Below are 20,753 nucleotides of genomic sequence, written 5' to 3'. Positions count from 1 at the left end.
GCAATCCCCCCTAGACTTCCAAATAATAAGACAGTGCACGTCACATTATCGTGACTACCTAAGATAAAGGATTCATGCATATATAGACAGGTTATTCACTCTACTCCTTTCACTTCTATAACACAAGGATAAACCCTGCCCCACTACTAACACAAGGGAGCTTACCCCTCAGCTCAAAAATTGAGTGTCTCTTGATAAATTCATCTTGTAACATTCTGCATGCTTGCATAAAAAAAACAAGACTGGGATGTTCTCTCTTACATACACACCTATGAGTTGGTCAGCTTAGCTGAACATATTATAAAGCCACTGTATAATAGCTTGATTAAGGATTACACTGGCTTGATTCAATTAGAAAAGCTTCCAGACTTTCAAGGCCCTTCTTCAGACCTCCAAGAATAAAAATTAACCTTGTTCCCACCTTTTTTTTTTTCTAAGAACCTTTGTCTGACCTCCAAACAGCAAACCCATTAAAGACAGACACAGGGATGCAACGCAGCATAATGAACCACTGATTAGATAGCTGAACACAATCGTATTTCTTCACACTTGCAACAACTTCCATTCAAATACCAACACGTTTTGCAAAGGTTCGTTTAACTTCACATCACCTTCAAGGGGCAAATAAATATTACCTTCACCCCGTGAATGAGAAGTTTATAGATTAGAAAGACTTGTGTGAAATTCTGCAATAAACCTGAAAAAAAATAGAAGTAATCCACATTCTCAAGGTTGTTTGTCTGAGATGTTTTGTCTGAGATGTATACACAAGTCAATTTTTCCTAAAAATACCCTGAAGGGAAAGAAACTCTGTCAGTAAATTTAGCTGAAATAGTTCTAGAAATAGAATGGATCTTTGATCCACCCAGGATGGATATTTCACTAGAAAAAAATCACAGTTCTAAAATCACTTTGGCTGAAATCATTATTCTGAGAAAAAATATTGAATGGCCTATTATTCATCCAAGCTTACACCAAGAATTTGAAAACATTAAAAAAAGGCTAGAAAAGTAAATTGTGTTTCTTCTCGGGAATTCACCAGAACAGAGGCACAATATATCATCAACTTTGTCAAAAAGGAGCTCTAAAATTGTTCTTTGTTGATTAAAAGACCTCTGATTCTTTCCATGGAGCTGTGATGCAGAAAAACAAATTCAGAACAACAAATCAAAAAATGGGTAAAGGTAGACACAGATTTGCACAAACACACATAAACATCTGGACTTCTGCACATTGCATCTTAAAGTTCTGGATTTCAAGTGTCCAAGCCATCAATCTCATCCTGCTTAAGTGGAAGTGTCTGCAAACACTGCTGAAAAAAATTCAGGTACAAACAGGAACGCATCCGGCACACAGAGCTACTTCTAGCCATCTATATGTTCCACTACTGACATTTTTCCTGTTGCTCTTAACAGACTGGGAGAAGTAGGAGACAGCACCATGAGACCACCTAGCTACAAAAAGATGGTCGTAATTTTCTGTTGAATCACTGCTTGGGGCAGAACAGTATTTCTCTGTTATGGCTAGCCCCTGTATGGACAAACTAGAGGAAATCCCCACCTGGGTAACATGACCACTGAACGTTTGCCAATTCCCCTCCCATTCCAGGTCTGTCTCCTGAATCAGTCTCTGCAACAGTCGAGTTTCCTCAGCATACCTTCTGCTTTAAAGACATCCCTCTGATCTTTCAGAACAGTAAAGCTCTCTTCCTACTACTGCCTCAACAAGCAGTTAGCTCCAGGTTGCTTATTTGTTTACACGACCATTGTACAACTACCTGCTTTTAATTACAAGAATCTTTACTGTTTTCACCCTCGCTATTTTTACTTCATATGTTAATGCACACATCAATTATGGCAGTGTCCTAAAACCACAACAGACTTTTTTTTTTTTTTTGGAAACAAATCATATGTGTTGGCTATATTTGACTTGGAAAACTCAAAGAAACGAGCATACTGTAGCTTCCTCTGTACTGTAGCCACTATCTGCTGGGATGGTGTCCCCCCCCGCCCCGTAAAAAAAAGAGTAGTCTCTTTTCTTAAGGATTAGAAGAGGAAGCTTCTCTTGATCTACCTTAGGGGTCTATGTTAGGGAACAACCATTGAAGTACTGAGCTGTTATCAAAATCTTGACAGACTTCAGCTAAAATATTGAAAAAGGAAAGAAATAATAGGTACGTAGCCAATTACCACAAGCTTACTGCCTGTCTTCCCTAATAATTTCAGTCTCTCACAAAAATCCAGATCTTCTCTATTGCCACTATTTTTAAACTGCTCATTCTTTAAGTCTCTTTCCATCAAAACCGAAGCATGACTGAAACTCCAGCATTTTAAGAGAAGCACTTCTCACCTCATTTTTATGTCTAGAAAAATAGTCATGAAAAGCATGAAGACTTTGAGACTATCATCGTCTCCGGTCCCACTTCTTTCAATTCCCCATTTTACTTTTAGCAGAGAAGAGGAAAAAAATCAGTCTTCTCGCATCAAGAACATAGTGCCCCTGCTTTACTTCCTTACCTTGTTCGGTAGTAAATAATCACAAACTTACTGAATTTCCATGCTTGTTCAGTTTTTGTGACCCTCCATATTCTGCATCTCTGGTTATCACACCACCGGTCCTTTTCTGTTAAGTGCCACAAAACGTATGCAGAGGCCACGCTCCCCCCCATTCCCCACAAGCAATCGTTTTAAGGTGTGAAACATGAATAGCTTATTCTGTTGGCCATATTCTTATAGGCGATTTCTTCAACCCGTTCCTTTCAATTTTTATAAAATGTGTTTCATTTCTGCTTTGATTAGATTTTATAGTAAAAATCTTCAAAGCAATGACTTCCTTTTTTCCTTTTCTTTTTTATCATGTTATGAATTGGAACATTTATAGTTACAGCTTATAAGAGCACAGAGACCCACCCCCATAGGACCTTTATCTAAAGGAATGGGACAAAGTAATAAAGCACAATAGGACTACATACAGCTTAATCCTAATGCAAATGACTTGTGAATGTTTCATTCATGAAACTTAAAACAAATGTCTTAGGTAATTGAACTGAAGTGCTAGTTCAGTCAAAAAGGAAAAAGAAAGAATAAAAATCAAACATCCAAGGACAGAACTGAATGTAAATCAGCTGGTCCAGCCTGAGGGCAAAAAAATGAAAGTGTGGATAGCCATCACAAGAAAAACTGACATAGCTGATGAAAAAAGCTTCCAGATGAGCGAATATCTGCTTGTCCTGTAAGAGTTCACACCTCCTGCTGGAGTTGGTAACAAAACCTTTATTTCTCCAGGAGGACTGTACACTCTCTGGGATGCGAGTATTCGCCACGACAACAAAGACAGTTTAGAAGAACTAACCTTCTCCTGTGTTTTGCCCTATGTGGTGGGTTAATAATAACCTAAATTAATAGAAATTAATAGTCTAATAATAATTGAAATAGAAATTATTAATAGTGGTATTTTTGCTAGAACATGTTTAAAAGCAGAGAATTTCAAGAAAATGTGTTTGCAGGCTTTAACAGAAAAGAACCACGTAGCACTAAATCATTCTTTTAGTAATCCTCAACTCTTTCTCAGGTATAGCCAATGAGATTCCTTAAGTGAAAATATGAGAATTAAAACCTCTCCAGTTTCAGGTAAATTACGACTGAATTAACTAGTCACACTCAAGACTCTCTGTATAGCACCACCCACCCACCCCCAAGTACTTACTAACTCCCTCAGAGGTTTATGTTCTGGAAAGTCCAACCAATATTTTAGCATACCATAAAGACATTATATACAGACAATGCAAATAACAAGAGACAAGAAGGATTGATTCATCATCATGCCCATTCTTCTGGCATCACGATGATATTCTCCAGCACACATTTTTTGGGGGAAGACAAAGACACATTGTTTCTGCTTCAAAAAAGCAGCACATTCTCCTGAAAGGTCGCATCTTGCTTAGATCCAAGAACATGCTCTTCAGAACAACATATAAATTACTTACATTGCTCAAACAGAAAGAAAAAGCAGATTAAAATGACCACTTACTCTCCTAACTTTGCCCAGATAGCCAAAGCGACTCTCAGAATAATTTCAGAGCCTTCAAAGAATACTGAATCCCAGATCTTCAGAACTGTGTGGTTAGGCAGGCACGTGGCAAAGAGAGTCAGAAACCACTGCATTGTGAAGACATTTGTAAGTGGGGGTTCATAGCCTCCTGAAATAAAAAATATAAATGCTTAAAGTAATTTTGCAATTTATAGTTACTTTACAAGGAGTATGAAATGCATAGAGAAATCCACCAGTCATTCTAGTAACTTCTGTTAATGCTCAAAACTTTCTTCGCTTGCAGCTGTCTGAAGAGAAGCTGAGAAGAACAATGAGAAATGACATACTTAGTCTTCCTTCATTCTGCTGCACTGCCAAAAGCTCTAAGCAACAATGGTGCTTGAATAAACTTCTGAAAACACCATTAAACATCTGTGCTTTTTTTTTTTAGTATCAGAAAAAATGTCTGTCCCCCACCAAAGTGACAGGAGCTAGAAGTTCTTATTAAAAAAAAAGTAGTTATATTTCTACAGAAACTAAAGGCTTAAGAAGTCTTCAGCTGCATGAAGGTGACTCTCATTGAATTCTGTCTTTTCTGTTGTACTAAAGTCCTGATGCACTGACAGCTTAGCAGAAGCAGCTGTTACCATATTCAGTTTTCCTTTTGGCTTGTTAACAGTTTCATACAAGATTTAGCATTTCGGCCTGAAAACCTGTAGTTTTATGTTCTTGTTATTCTTAGAGAAAACTTCATGCATCCTAGTATCAATTGATGCAGTGAAGGCCATGACCCAGAGAGGCTGTTGTCTACAAATACACTTTCAAACAGCAAACGCTTACTTGATACCCTTTCTTTGTTTTTGTACAGTCTGGGCACAGTCATGATTTTATTTACATCAAAAAGATGTACGACCGTGTTCCAAGATGGAACTCGCTTAGATTCCAGACTTGGGGGCAGGGGGGAGAAGACAACACAATCCCAAATGAAACAGCTGTGTGGTTTTTATTATTATTATTATTATTTAAGTCTAGAGAGAATGCTATACAAGAAAAATTCACAGGTGAAGTAATACTAACCAAATGCCATCTGCTCTCAAATCGTAATTCTTCTCAGAACAACTAAGTTCAAGCAACTACAAGCAATATGTGGTTAGACAGATATCTTGAGCAAGAAACCTTTCCAAGGTAGCTTTTGTACTATGCTGTACATTAGTGTTGCCACTCCATTCATTTTATGACCTTGTCAACATCATCATGTTTGCAGTTAACTGTGGGACCAAATGATTTTGGTATTTATTTTTCCTGAGACACCAATATATATATTAAGCATATCAATAATGGAAATGGTCATCTTTCACTTCGAACAACCTAATATATAAATACATATTCTGAACAATATATTCAGGTAAATACTTAGAACACTGTTTTTTAGACCTGTGCTCAGGTGACACAATAACAAGAAGGAATTTAACAGCATTTTCTGTTGAGTGTACCTCCACTTTCTCTGTTGGCAGCTCTCTGCAGGGTGTCTAAGTGCTGGGACAGTTCAGGAAGTTTCATTCTTAAAAGATCTCGGAAAACAGCCATATCCACAGAGAGAGCACGGAGATTGTTGACAAAATAGCTATCAGGAAGCACCTTATCAATTAGGTAAATCATGATCTGTGAGAAAATGAAATACAATCATGCAGGACTTACAGAGACAGTTATTTTCTAGGAATAACGGAAGAAAAAATATACAGAATTCCAGAATTCTCTAAATTACAGCTTGGAGCCAGTGGCAACACATGCCTCTGGCATCTCTGTATATATGGGAAGAAATCATCATTTTAAGTACCCGCAGGTACTCCAGGTAACTACAAGCAATCAAGGTGCAAAGGCTAAGACAGCCTCTTGAAGCTGGTCAGATTTTATGAACCATGAATAGCTGGCATCAATTTCACAGTAAGCTATGAGTAAATTGGAAGCACTACTTGAATCAAAGGCAACTTCTTGCACTTCTGATGCCATAGGTGTTTATGAGATTCTCCAAATTGTTGTAAAGTTCCATTACCCCTTGTCTGGTTGTTAACTGCCACAACTAGAAGACTTATCGTCCAAATAATCTTTTTTCCTCCCCAAAATGCAAGGTACTGTTCTTTAAAAACATTCCTCCCACATTTTACTGTGATGTGTCACTGTGTGCTGCACTTCATCTTGTCACTTTAAAAGGTGCTAAATTAAGCAGCATGAGACAGTTGAAGCAGACATCTGTTTCAAGTAAGACAGCTCAACTGCATGGGTAATAATGCTTTAACTGGATACTGCCAAACTTTTGAGAATGAACAAATGAAACAAATATACGGAAGGCAATTTATTTCATCAGCCCAACAGAAGACAGTGGCCTTCACTTCAGGATCTTTGGCAATCTCTATTCACAATGTCTGCTTCAACCCTCCATTACTCACTTGTTTTTTCAAGTGATTTCAATTTCAAACAAGCACCTTTATCCTCCGTTTCACATAGCATCTAATGCTTGAGAGGTACTTGGTACCTCCATACAGAGAAGAAAATCCTCCTTTCAATCCCTCTTTTAAGATGTCAAAAAAACGATGTCAGATACTGAACTTCTGAGGGTACTGCCTTACACAGTCATACTTGTTCCTTGCTTTCTCCCAGCTGCCTGTGACTGCATGCTGCCACTTATCCTTGTCTACAAGATTTCTCAGGCAATAAAATGCTTCTGTTCCATATTTTACAGAACAGAGAGCAGCTACCAACACCTGCATGTGCCTCCCCACCTTGGCACTAGAAGGTTCTCAGCCCTTGTTAACTCCCAAATCCCCTCAGAGCCTCTTTCTCTCTCATGCCTCCTTGAGAACAGGTATCTTTCGTCTTTAGCTTGTCCCACAATTAAAAGTGACAAAAGCTGCACCCCCCCCCCCCCCCATCTCCTCCTTCTGAGGAAATTCCATTCCTGCAAAGCCCACGCACTGAAACTGGAGAAAAAATAACTTTGTTTTCCATTCTCATTTTTGCCAGATAAGACCCATATTGTGGTGCTAACAGTTTTCAGTGATTTACCTCTCCAGGGCAGTCTGGTGCTATGCCATTGCCTCCTTAGCACAAGGAGCCTGATGCCACTCATGATTAAATACAACTCAAAAATAACACAGAATTCCCAATAATCAATTTGGGCTTCATAAAATCTTTGGAGAATCGTACTCCCTATACTATCATAAGGTGTCCTAGAAGCTTCTGGACAGCATAAAATCACACAAAAATAATAGTTGAAAGTATTGAATACATTTTCAGCACAAACTATTCAGAGGAAAACTTACTGCCTGACAAAGTAAATATATTATCTTCTTAATATTATAGGCTGCTCTCTGGAATGAAGCATCAAATGCCAACTAGCTGGACTCTGTTACCAAAAGCTTTATATTTTAGAGCTCTGAGCAGACATAAGTATTTACCACATTTTTGTCAAAGGCAAAACAAATGGCTCAGTATCTCAAGAGTCACAGTAATCTTTTACTATCTTGACCCTGACACATATGAGCAAGTTTACTCAATTAAATTTGCATATGACTGCGGTGAGCTGGATTTTCATTTTTATGACTTATGAGCCTCATGAAGCCTTCTCTTAATTAGAATAGAAAAGGTCTAAAAAATAAAACACTATAACAGGTATAATAAACGTGTAATAAAACACTGGCTAACACAGCCCTGACAGTAGCTTCAAATCTATTCATTTTCATTTTAAGTATTTATTTTGTGTCTTCCTACAATTTGTTTTAAAATACAGTTGATTTTTAACTGCTATGTATGGGGTTGATAATGGAAACTGGAGGCGTTAGCCACATACACGGTTTGGAAGCAGATTTGGGATTATGGGTTAAAATCTTCTAAAGTCAGTAGCAACGTTCTCTTTCATTTTGTTACGGCCAAACCCTCATTTGTTTGTTTGAAAATTTTTAGCAAGGATAACATTCAAACTGTCCACCTTCAGCTCAGTAAGGATAACAAACAATTCACAAATACAAATAAACTGAGTCCTCCGAGTCTTCCTCTTTTTGGCTGTCTACAGCATTTGCACATTTATTTATTCTGACGTTCACTAAGCAAACACATTCTTCAACACTGCAACAAAAGATTCTACTCACTTTCAAGGCATCTCCTTCGTTGCCCTCCATTACTTCCAGAATGAGTGCAGCTAGTATGTTAAAACCTTGACAATAGCCAACAGATTTATTCCACCTGGCATAAGCCAGCAAAACTCGTTTTAATACCACTCGATCTTGCTCTGCCTCCTGGCCACAATAGGAACTGCAACCAGTCCGGTGAAGGTCCTTTAAAGAAGAAAAAAGGAGAAAAGCATACACAGAAGTGTGAATTTTCCTTCCCCTTTTAGTTCTCCTGCCTGTCCAAGTGTTCCTTCCGCCTCCACCCTCCTGATACATACTCCTGAAGATGATGAGAGTTTTTTAATCTGTAAACCTTTAACTTACTGAAGAGAAATAGGTTGAGCAAGGTCTTAAGTTAACAAGTTATGCAGAAGATGTTCATATAAAGTTGTCACAGAAGATATTAGATGTTAGAAGACATCTAAATTTCAAATACGCAAAATATAAAAGTTGCATAATTCTTTTTAAAATTTCCCTTCACAGAATAGCGATTTCTCTCAATTTTAAAGACTGCCAAAAGCAAGACTTCAGAAAAATGCATTTTGTGTATCTTAAACAGAAGCCTAAGGGAAAAATACCACATTTTTCTATTTCTGAATCGCTTTCGTTGCATGGGACAGCCATTACACCATGAGTTGGCTCAGCAGAATATCATGACCTCCTATTATTGCGCAACATGGAGCAAAGGATTAGAACAGATGCTTGTGTGAAACTGACATTGCCAGCAGCAATTTAAAGGTCTGAAGCTAGATACAAAATTTCTAGCAAGCATCTGTCAAGGACTTCCCCTTCAAGACCTTTGTTTCAGAAACCATTAGAGTTCTTGACTGGGATGTTCTTGACATATCATTGAATTTGTGAAGCGGTAATTTGTGCGAGGAAAGGAATACAGACAAGGAAATGAATACAGACAAAATCAATTTTTTTAAATGACCAAATAAAACAAGAGGAACTGTTTGTTTGTTTTAAATCAAACTATAAAAGAACTGCCAGGAAGCTAAGTTTTCAAAACACAAAAACAAACAAACAAGAACAGTGTCCTTGAGAATTTAATTTAAATGATTTGTAAAAGGCAAAGCACACTACAGTTTTTCATGAGTAATATCTGTAACCTTGAATTACCAAGTACAGACAACTATTGTAATAATCAGGAACATAAGGTACTTTGCTCCGTGTACAGTAATTACGGTGGCTATAGAACATAAGCAATCTCTCCTAGGTAAATAGACTAACATCTAAGTCACCACAGAAACATACATCTGTTAAGCCCTTCCCCAAAACTACTCTCTGCTTTAAATATAGTGCCAACCAGCTGAGAAATATATACAAAAGGTGTTTCACCACTGTAAAATAACTGAAAAGATGTTCAATTGCTTTATTATAAAACATAACACTGTTTAACCCCAGAAAATATTTGGCTTTATTTACAGAGATGAGGACAAAACCATATAACTGTCTCCATTACTCCAGTATTTCTTTTATATATATATAACTGGAGAAAAAAAAGTTCAGTAATAGCATTTTTTTTTCTGTTACTGAGCCAAAAGGGAATTAAGGTGCAGTTTTTCCCAAAGCTGTTACAGACAACAAAATAAATCCAAACTCTAAAAAAAAGTCTTCACTTTTCATTAAAAAGTTGAAGTAAAATAAGTTGACTACCTTCACTATCTGGATGCCCATTGAATCATCATCAGGATTACTTCTTTCATTGAAGGTGAAACGCATTGTTTTATCCCAGTCAATGGCTATACTGTGCAAGTACTGATCAGCTAGGGTCAGCCAAACCTGGGAAGTCAACAGAATGCATTATTTCTCAGATAAAATATGAGCAGTTTTTATAAACATCGTGAGATGAACCTCACCAACTTCAGCCATCGATGATCTGCTGTTAGACTTGAAGTATGCAGAAGAGAACTATATTTAAAATAACTTTTGCATGATTAAAGTAATCCCTTACTCCCTAAAGCAGAAAGGAAGGAAACAGCATTAAGCATCCAAACCTGTGAAGTGCTTACAAAGGTGTAAGCCCATTGTCAGAAACTGAATTCACAGGGACTCTCCAAAACAGAAGCCCACCTACTGCAAGGGCCCTCCTGGCCGGATCAGCCCTTCTAACCTTGTAACCAGCAAGGTGTTTTATAAAAAAAATAAAACAGTTGCAGGCTTTCCTCAAACTCCACCATGGATTCATTTCCTGAAAACACCACGAGAGAAATCTAGTAGTGCTTCTCTCCTGCAGAGGTGGTCTCATCTGATCAACTTTGCAGAAAAGCAGCATTGACTATGAAGCATTTGGGGACGATCTGAAAAACTACTACTTGAATCAGAGTAAGTTCATTCTCCAAAAGGACTTCCTAAATTATTGGCACAACACAGAGTTCTGAAAACAGACACGTTGCCTATTTTTAAAGCCTAGTAATTACCAAAACAGATTTATGAATGTGTATTGAAGACTACGGATGGACCATGACAACATACAATGGCAGCAACTAACAATGAAGGATTCTTGTCTTCAGGATACTGAAAGAAAACATAAAAGCAAATGGGTCAAGTTTTATACCAGCTGTTAAGTCCCCCAAGTGAGAAAAGCAATTCAGACACTTCCCACAAATATAAACACTTAGGTAATCGCATGGTGAAGGAATTTATAGGCAATTCACAGAATTTGAGTTTTTCTGCATTTAAACCTGCCATCCCACTTTTGGAAAGCCACCCATGCAGAGGAATGATGCTGCTCTCTGCCTCCCAGCAACATTTGGCACTGCTATCATCCTGGTGATGTCCCTTGCCTCTGCCAGCTCTGGACACCAGATGTCATGTGCCACAGCAGTAACACAGATGTCACCCTGCCCCTTCTGCGGCCAGCAGAGCAAGCAATCAGCATGCTGCCAAACCATGAAATGCTTCCTTTGTTTTGGTATCAATCTTAAAGTTATCAGAAAGCCAAGGAATAGCAGTGAAAAGATCACATCCCTTTATGTAACGCTGATTCTTTGGTTAGGACCATGGGACCATGTGGAGCAATGACAGAGATGGGCAGTATAAGAAGGAAGACAGAGACCTGATGGGGCAGAGCGCACCCCCAGCAGGTCTGCAGGTGACACAACTCTGGGAGGAGTGGCTGATACCCCAGAGGGCTGTGCTGCCATTCACAGGGACCTGGACAGGCTGGAGAAATGGGCTACGGGAGGCGATCCTTCCCTTCTGTTCAGCACTGGTGAGGTTACTGCAGTGAGTTACCTGTAGGAACGTGTCCAGTTCTGGACTCCCCAGTACAAGAGGGACATGTGGACACACTGGAGGGAGTCCCATGAAGGGCCAGACAAGCATCTCTCCCTATGAGGAAAGGCTGAGAGAGCTGGAACTGTTCAGCCTAGAGAAGAAAAGGCTCAGGGGGAATCTCATGATGTATAGAAATACCTGAGGGTAAGGTGCAGAGAGGATGGAGCCAGTCTCTTTGTGGTGCCCAGTGAGAGGACAAAAGGCATTGGGCACAAACTGGACCACAGGAGGTTACACCTGAACATCAGAAAGCCTTCCTTTGCAGTTCAGGTTGACTGTCCACTGGCACAGGTTGCCCAGAGAGGCTGCAAAGTCTCCATCTGTGGAGCTATCCAAAAGCCATCTGGACACGGTCCTGGACAATCTGCTCCAGGTAACCCTTCTTGAGGAGGTGGTTGGAGCAGAAGGCCTCCAGACAGCCCTTCCTACCTCAGCAATTCAGTGGCTTTGTGACCTCCGCCACTCGTGCACCACAGAAAAGCTGAAACAGCAGTTCTGAGAGACTTACTGAAGAAGGATAAAAGAACTTCTCAGGAAAGAAAAAGGCTACCAAATCGATATAATAATTCACTGGAGCTGTAGATCAAAAATAAAATGGTAGTGGTGTGAGGAAAGCAATGGCACTTATGTCTTACCTTTCCTTCCCCATTTGGTAAAGAGGAATATTTCAGTTTGGAAATATAGCAAGAAGAAAACAGGGAAGAAAATTACCTGATACATCAAAAATATATGGAACCATGTATATTTTATAAAGCTTTAAAAATATTTGTTTTAGTAGAACTAAATTATTAAAGCTGAGATCATGTGCCTCAGTTGTTAAGAAAGATGAATACATACAAGGCTTGTTTTTTAGGCTAGGGAACTTCAAATGTTGCTAAAGAAAGCAGTAAGGCAAATTTAGCATAATCCCACTGGACGCTTTCCTACAATACTAACCAAGTGCAATTTCCCAGTGATGGTGTACTCTGCCGTCCCACATCACTGCTGACTCTGAACCCTCCCATTTAGGGGACCTGCCTTTACCCTGTCAAATGTTTCTATCAACGTTCTTGCCAGCACCAGCATCTGGCAACTTCACCTCTCCTTTTAGTTGACCTGCAGCTGCTGGTGCAGCTTTGCCAGCGCAGTTCTTTGGGACTGACAGACTGAAACAATACCGATGGCACTGGAATAAGTGACCTAAGCCTCGATCAAAAAGAACCTTTAAATAGGGTGTAAATGCTGTGTTTACCTGTCTCAGCCCCTCCAGCTGCTAAATGAGGTTATCACTGAAGAATGGAAAGTAGGAAAAATCCCAGCACAACTTACACTTAAAATTTCCCAATAAATAAATGGTTGAAAAACACTGATGAGATTGATGTCGTTCATCTCTCTCTCATGCGAGACCACAGGTGATGTGTCCTGCATCGTGTACAGGTCTACCTACCTTTCTGCGCCATTCTTTTGGGATGCCTGTTGGCAGTCTGGCCACTGCTTTGAGTGCATCGTGCCACTAAGCAAAAACATCCAAAAGGGTAAAAGTCCACTGTTAGCTTAATGCAAAAACGTGGCAACATCTATACACTGAGAACATGCACATTCATTTCTGTACGCATTTCGAAGTTTAATTGCTTAATCCACTTACAGGGAAAATATAGATTAATTACTTAATGATCTAAGAAAACAATAATATTCTAGAATACAAAGATGTAGGAGATAACCAAGAAAACAATTAAAACCTATTGTGTTTTCCAAATACTAACAGAACAGCTCTTCATGCAATAGCGAATAACATGCTGACATGACGACAGATGCTTTTTTGAACTAGGGTAAGTATCTCAACTGAAGAGAGCCCAGTCCTTCATAAGCACAGAGAAAAATGAATCAAATTACCTGCTGAAAACCATTTTGACCTAAAGATGGCTCAAGAGTGAATTTCAATTTCGTATCAACCCCTAGAAACAAAAAGGAAAAATAATCGTGATCATTATTTTCATTTAGTTCAGAAGGAGAAAAAAAAAAATCTAGTTGAAATAAGAACATGAGATTTCAACTAGATGTGTTTGAATAATTACATTTTCACCTGTTTCTGCTAATTCTTGTTTTCACAGTGGATTCTAGGCATGTTTTAAAAAGTACACGGACAAAACATTTTTAAAATGCAGTTGTGCCCTGTTCAAATTAATGCTGTAGTTCAGCACAATTCACTTAACTAAAAAAAATAAAATAAAAAATCTGGTATTTCACTGTTGTGAAAATCATATTAGGACACTACAAACTACCATATGAAATGATATACAAAAAGATATACTGTAAACTACCACTGAAAAAGATATACAAAGAGGTGCTTTCCATCTACGTCAACTTCTGGACCTTAAAACACTTGATATTAATTTCTGACTTTGGGGTGTTAAAACTATTGTATTGCTCAGGATGTCAAATATTTAACCTACTTTATTTTTTGGCTGTAAGAGCAGATTACGTTAGTTTTTATATAGAAAATTAGCGGATACGCTTTAAAATACGTGACTACGAGGATCTCAAGGCCCACGCTGGATGCTGACTAGGGCATCTGGTAAGCCACAGCACAAAGAACAGCAACACTTGTCAGGCTGCTTAACAGCACCCATTTTGCCTCCACAACCCCCTGGTCCTTCGGCTGCCGCTGTCCAGCGCTCCGGTTCTGAACAGCGCGTCCCGCTGTTCCCCCAGCTTCTGGCATAAAGAATAAAGCCTGTCTGTATTTTCCCTCCGTAACTCAGTATCGTGTATTGCTCCATATTTATGTCATGCATAACTTACGGTCTTCCTAGAATATCAACCCTAACCATTTTTGCATATATATTTAAACAGTCATATTAAAAAGCAAACAAAAACCCCACACGACACCACGCAACAATACTTTAATCCTGCAAGATTTAAGTATATAAAATCCACGCTAATCAACCCACCAGTAATACTCAGTACTTTGAAGCCTGGGAGTCTGTGAAAACCCAAACTGTAGTGGCATTTGCTAGTTCTGGAATATGAAATGTCTTTCAGGATTTGTATACTGTAATTTAAAAAGTGGCAATAAGTAACGTAGAAACCTCACTGCCTGATAAATACAAAGACGAAGCTTTCTCCTTCAAGGCTGCTTTTGTTTTGGCATGGGGAAGGAAAAAGAAAGAAAATTCACACAAAAATAAGTATTGTTTAGAATTTCAGAGTTTTAGTTGCATCATTGAGACTTGGGGATGGGTGCTGTCATTTCCCTGCTTCAGATTTAGAAGACACGCTTGACAGATTTAGAAAAATAAAAGCTTCAAACCATAATAGAAATGTCTTGAAAAATATTCGAGTGTTAACAGTAATTCCTGGAAGTAACTGCTTATTAGTATTCTACCCCATAAGTCCACGGCACTCAGCAGGGACACCTGATATATAAATCTCTTCATAATAATTCAGAACAGTGTAACAATGCCGGTAACCTACTAAGACGCAATCATATCACGCTTGCTGTAAATGTGAAAAAGTGACTCTCGTTCCCACGCAATTCAGTGTAAGTGTAAGTACCAGAAATCTCCAGTACATACAAACCAGTGTCATGACCAGGAACTCCTTTCGTTAAGGTAACAATTACCTGACACTGCTTGGTAGCAAAGGAGCAAGAGTCTTCCACGTTAATCACGTACTTATTTCCAACTCAACAGCCAAATATTAATCACTTCACAGTTTTCTAAGACATCTAAAGATCTCAGCAACAACAACTCTCTTTGTCTTGCCAACTTTTTAAGGAAGATGCAAGCAGACAGCCCGATCTGCAAAAGGTCAAGCACGGTCAGATACAACCTCCCAGTAAGGTGGAACGTGTCTATCATTTACTTAACATCACGGCAAGGGAGCTCACCAGATAAGCTGTCTTTCTCTTGATTAAATCAGACTGAGATGAGACCCTTGTATTTCCATCCATGTAAGTTTATCATATCATTGCTGACAATTAAGACAGATGTGAAAATTACTAGAAATAAGGCTAACATCATGTGGTAACACTAGTCCACGCGGCTAGGTCTCTGCCGTATGATGAGAAACCTCTTGGTCAGGCCATGCACTATAACCACGTAACTCCACAAAGCCATGGAGTCTGTGGCCCCTTATTTGTTCCCAGTAGCTAGTCAGAAATATTCCCAAAATCAAAGCCCACTGCCTGTTACTTGTTTCTGACACAAGAGACATCTCTACATGTGCAATTTCTGCACTCTTCACTGGATTTGTCCCTGGACTTCAGAGCTTCCCCAAGGAAATGAATGGCTATCCCTATTCCAAGCTCTCCTGGTTTCCCAAACCCTCCTACCCCCATCATTCCCCCTCTCCTAACACATTCCCCACCCTTCATGTACTTCTTTTGCAGTCAGTCCCATCATCCTTTTCATTCCGTCCACTCTTAATCTGGGGAAAGGCTGGTGATGAGCCAGGCCTCCTCCTCCTCCATCCAGTCTTTTCTCTCCTAAATTCCCTCATGTGCTACATCTTACCAGTGAATCCCGTTATCTCTGCTTTCAGTTGCCCTCTCCCCACAAAACTGGATTCCCCAACACCTTCTCCCCCACTCAGCACCCCACACCCATCCAACCCTGCCACGGACCCTCTGCACCCATTTTCACTGGATTTACACTTTTTGTCCACCCCCCACCTCTGTCCCATATTCCTCTCCACTACATAAGCAGGCACTCTTTGCAGAGAAGACTCCTGACCCCTTGGGGCTTTGCAGGAACTTTTCTTTCCAGCTCCTCCGCATGGCAGAAACGTACCATACATGCTGCAATAGTTCCTACTCTCATGGACTGTAAGCACTGTCAGTACCACTCAGCCCTTTTCCACCAAGCCAGACAGTCCACAGTGTCATCTGACATATTACGTATAACCTCCAGGTCAGACACTTTCAATTGACGCTTCACACCTAAAAAAAATATTAACCCATGTAGGCAGGAACACAAACCAATTAACTAGCTCCACAGACACAAGCATACACAAAGGTACAGTTGTTTGGCACCGATCGTATTTCTGAAGGGTAGGAGGATGGCAAAATATGGCCTGTTCAATGCCCTTGCAGCCAGGTCACCAGAAACAACTGCAGAAAAGCTATTTGGAGAGAAATTAAAAAATAACAAAACAAAAAACACAACCAACACACACAAAACACAACAAAATCCAGACCCGTTAGCTTTCCCATGAAAAACGCACCATGAAGCCTGACAACAAAGGGCTAAAAGAAGGAACATTACACCCCTAGGATTCCCAAACCCTAACAGACATCCACTGCGTGACCAAAACAGGGCACATAACCACATAATAAGCCACCAAAGCAGAGAAAACCATCCAGCCAAGCACCTGGATGAAGAATCAAGTCCCTGATCCTCAGCTATGATAAACAAAAGGATGGGGCTGAAGTCTCAGATATTTTTTTCAGAAATACTAAAACAGGAAAGTCATAGGGAGATGATCTGTTCTGATGCACGTATACGAGCCACAGTTTCCAACTTACAAAGCACATCGCTGCAGGTTCTTGGTACTTAAAAGCAGCCGTTGAAATGTCTCCCATGGAAAACCAATAAATATTTTATTGAAAACAAACAAGGAAAAGGGCCTAGAGCTGCTTCCTGTGCAGTGGGAGTCCAAACCTGGGGACAAAAATGGCAACATGAACTACTACCTTATTGCTGCTTGTTTTAGAACCAGAAAGACTCCTAGTCTCACCCTGTAATTTTTCTCTAAATATACATTTTCACCTGCAAAATCAGAAATAGCAGCCAAAGCTGCCACCAGAGCACACTCGGATATATCAAAACACATCCAAAATCTGCAGTCCACAAAAACTCACTGCAAACATACGCTGACACAGATACTAAGAAAACCTGAAGAAAATTTCATTAAGCTTATATTTTTTTTAAGGGCTCATTAGGTTCCCTCTCTCCAGCACTGTGAAAGCATGTATCCCGAATGATGTCATCCCTATTAACTTACACTGAACAATGTGGAAAGCCCAGCCCAGGGGGATTTCCTAGCTTTAGGACTATGGCATTCGTGGTTGTGCCTCTCATTGTCTATCCTAGTCTTCACAGGAGCATTTAAGAACATCGTTACCCAGATATCATTACCTGGAATACGGGAAGACTACTACAGGGGTCTGTGAGAATCAGAAGTCAGGAAATCCTTTCAGTAACAGCAGTGCTATAAACCTACACCAGAATAAACCTGAGACAATAATAGCATCCCAAATGAATCTCGAGCACAGAAGCAGTCAGCACAACACAATTCCAAAAGCCATCTTGGACACGAGTGCTAGTACAATGGGAAATGAACCGTATGTACCTCCATGCACTGCTCTAGGTTAGTTTTTAAGACCTCGAGCTCACGTATTTCCAGTACGCCTAGGATTAGACAAGACCTGACAACACTTTAGCTCCGAGCGGCAGCTCTGACATTATAAACCCGGATTTCCAATAAAAACCAAAGGATTCAACACTGTGACGGAAGCAACCACCACCCAGCAAGGATCCCCCGAGCCGAAAAGGATCCCCCTTTGAGCCCAAAGCCCATCTCCCCGGGACACGGCAGCCGCTGGCAGGGCTCCTGCCCCTCACAAGCCCGTGGCGCTGAGGCGAGCCCGTCAGCCCCGCACCGCAGACAAAGGCTGGGCGGCAGGCAGGAGGGGGCTCCGCCATGAGGCGGGGACCAGCCCAGCGGCACAGCGGCGGGCCGAGGAGCGACAAGGGGGCAGCTGGAGGGCAGAACCGGCCGCTGCGGGACGGGGAGCGGAGCCGGGCGGGTCCCGAGGCCGCTCCGCCCGCTGCCCGCCGGCCTCAGCCAGCGGCGCCCCGCGCAGGCCCGGGGGCGGCCATTTGCCGCCGGCCGCCTCCCCGCACCGCGCCGCGCCTACCCGGGGCGCCCATCGCCGCCCGGCCGCCTGCTCCCGGCCCTGCCGCCCGCACCGCCGAGCCGAGCCGAGCCAGGCCAAGCGGCTTACGGGGATTAGGGTCGCGGTACCTGGCTCTAAGGTGCAGAGCAGGCGCGGCGCCGTGCGGGAGATGCAGCTGCGCTTCTTGAGGACGTTGCTGAGGATGGTGCCCACGCCGCCGCCCGAGCTCTGCCGCTTGAGGCATCGCCCGCCGCGCCGCAGCGAGCCCGTCAGCCGGTCCTGCCGCATGGGTGCCCGGCCCGGCTGGGCTGCTCCTCGCCGGGGCTTCGCTGGGCACCGCTCACGGCTCCCTCAGCCCCGAGCGGAGGGCTGGGGGCATGGCGAGGGCCCGGAGCCCCGGGCCGGGCTGGGCGGCAGCGGCTCTGTGCGGCGCGGGCAGCCCAGCGGAGGTGCTGAAGGGAAAGAGGGAGGACGAGGAGAGGAGAAAAAGAGGCGAAAAAAAAAAAAAAAGGAGTTGCTCCCGCCCCCAATCGTAGCATCACTGCGTGAAAACCGGCAGCCTCTCCTCCTTCTCCTCCTCCTCTTCCAGCAGCACCTGGGCTGCAGAAACAAAGGGCGGCGGGGGGGCCCTCAGCAGCAGCACTGCAGCCCGGGGGGCGAGCACCCGGCAAGGGGACCCCGGGCTGCGGTCGGGCTGGGGACCTCCTCCACCCAATTCACGGCCATTTCTGGGAATCTGAGCCGCAAGCCTCACCTAATGCTAGTGACAAGGCGCCGTGCACCAACACACTTAAAAAAAAGAAAAAGAAAAACACCCCAAACTAGCTGACAAAATTATGGGTGCATTCTCAAGCACCTGCACTCGACCTAACAGCATCTTAAAAGGGCTTGGTAGGAAATGATCAAGGAAAATATCTGAAATACTGACAGCTCTGATGAGCTAAACCACTCGGTGCTGCTGCAGAAGGCGAGTAGGATTTATCACGTCACGCCGGTCAGGCTCAAAGAGCGAGCTGCCACAAGTCCGAGTCCACCCGCCGACAGCTGTAGCTGTGACACAGCCCCTCGCTCCTTTATTAAACAGATGTTTATCAGCTGCAGTACAAAGGCAGGAGAAAGCTGGCAACAGATAAGCAGTAAAGCCAATTATATAAAAGACACAAAAAAAAAAAAGTTATATCTATATTTAGAAGCTACCGTTAATTTTTCATAGAAGTGTGATTTTGATCATGCCTCTTTAAATATCTGGTTCAGTTCTGCAGAAAAGCCACCACATTGGAGCTGCTAGCTTGCACTCTGAATAGATAATTAAGTCTGTGTGTCGGTGGTTCTTTTTTTAACAAAGGTGACACTTCCCTGCTGATGTAGATGATGTAAATCACTTTGTTTCAGTGCCAGCTGGAGATGATGATTTAGTGGTTAAAGCATCAAATTTGAAATAAATTAATCTCCCTTGGTGTACAGATTGTACCAATGGGACTGTAACAGAAATATTTAACTACAGAAATAACCGTGTAATCTAATATTTTTCTCCTCTTCCTTGGGCGCCATACACAAACAGCCCCACATCAGTCTTTGATCATTTCAAGACTGGGTTACTCAACACTACGCACCGCTGGCCAAAATCTCAGCAGCCATGGCCAATGTTTCAGGACTTGCCCAAAGAGGCACTCTTGTTATCCAGACAGTGACTTGGTCATCCCACCAAACCGAACACAGCCATATCCTTCCTTCAATTGTTAAACAAATCAGCTCTAAGAAAGACATCCATATTTAACTGATGGGGATAACCAGCTGCTTTGGTACAACCAAAGAATTCAGTGTCCTCATTACTGCTGTTTCTCCTACTTGTCATCCTGTCAGTCTTTGAAAACCAGAAACAAACAGGACAATCACTCCGTGACTGAGGACACGGATACCTGCAAGGACCAGCACGCCATTAAGGACAATTGCCCACGTGCCAGACAATTAATGCAACGTTTCTTGTAAGAAAAATGCAAAAATGCACTTTAGTGCACAAAATGAACAAGCCAAAACATACTAATGGGTTTGATGACTCACTGGATCATTAGCACAAATGGATTTTGGAGACATGGATAAGTCTCCCATTATGTATACATATGCATATCTAAAGAGCAAGAACCTAGCTTCTAGAAAAGTGGATCGCATCAGTTTTTAACCACCCATCAGCCAAAGCCTCTAACTTGCCAGCAGAAAGGCAAGCTTTGTCCCACTCCCTGGACTTGCACACATCTAAGCATGACACTGCATGTCAGCAGCTTGTATAAATTTGCCCTATTTACCACTAATTTGTAAACAGTCTTCAACAAGAAAATTTCAAAGGGCAGACACTGCAGCTCACAGACAAATCATCAGTTTCAAGCTGAGGAAAAAGCAAC

General features: G+C 41.6%; 1 protein-coding gene across 4 annotated transcripts in view; it reads right to left on the bottom strand.

Moving 5' to 3' along the window:
• The window catches only part of TBC1D30 (TBC1 domain family member 30), a 52,167-nt gene that overhangs the window by 11,804 nt on the left and 19,610 nt on the right, over positions 1-20,753 (bottom strand). For 2 of the 4 annotated variants that reach the window (XM_080576650.1, XM_080576651.1), the window contains exons 3-8: positions 13,350-13,411; positions 12,904-12,969; positions 9,855-9,980; positions 8,175-8,360; positions 5,523-5,691; positions 4,030-4,198 (exon numbers count right to left, since the gene is read on the bottom strand). In XM_080576650.1, coding sequence (XP_080432776.1) covers positions 4,030-4,198; positions 5,523-5,691; positions 8,175-8,360; positions 9,855-9,980; positions 12,904-12,969; positions 13,350-13,411 — 778 coding nt within the window. Of the gene's footprint in view, positions 1-4,029; positions 4,199-5,522; positions 5,692-8,174; positions 8,361-9,854; positions 9,981-12,903; positions 12,970-13,349; positions 13,412-18,482; positions 18,860-20,753 lie in introns of those variants that run through there. The other 2 variants (XM_080576653.1, XM_080576652.1) reach the window with 2 other exon arrangements.

Source organism: Anser brachyrhynchus (genome assembly GCF_964034855.1).
Source record: "Anser brachyrhynchus genome assembly, chromosome: 1".
NCBI lineage: Eukaryota > Metazoa > Chordata > Aves > Anseriformes > Anatidae > Anser > Anser brachyrhynchus.
Note: the sequence above shows the minus strand (reverse complement) of the source record. Positions and strands in the feature narration are given on the sequence as shown.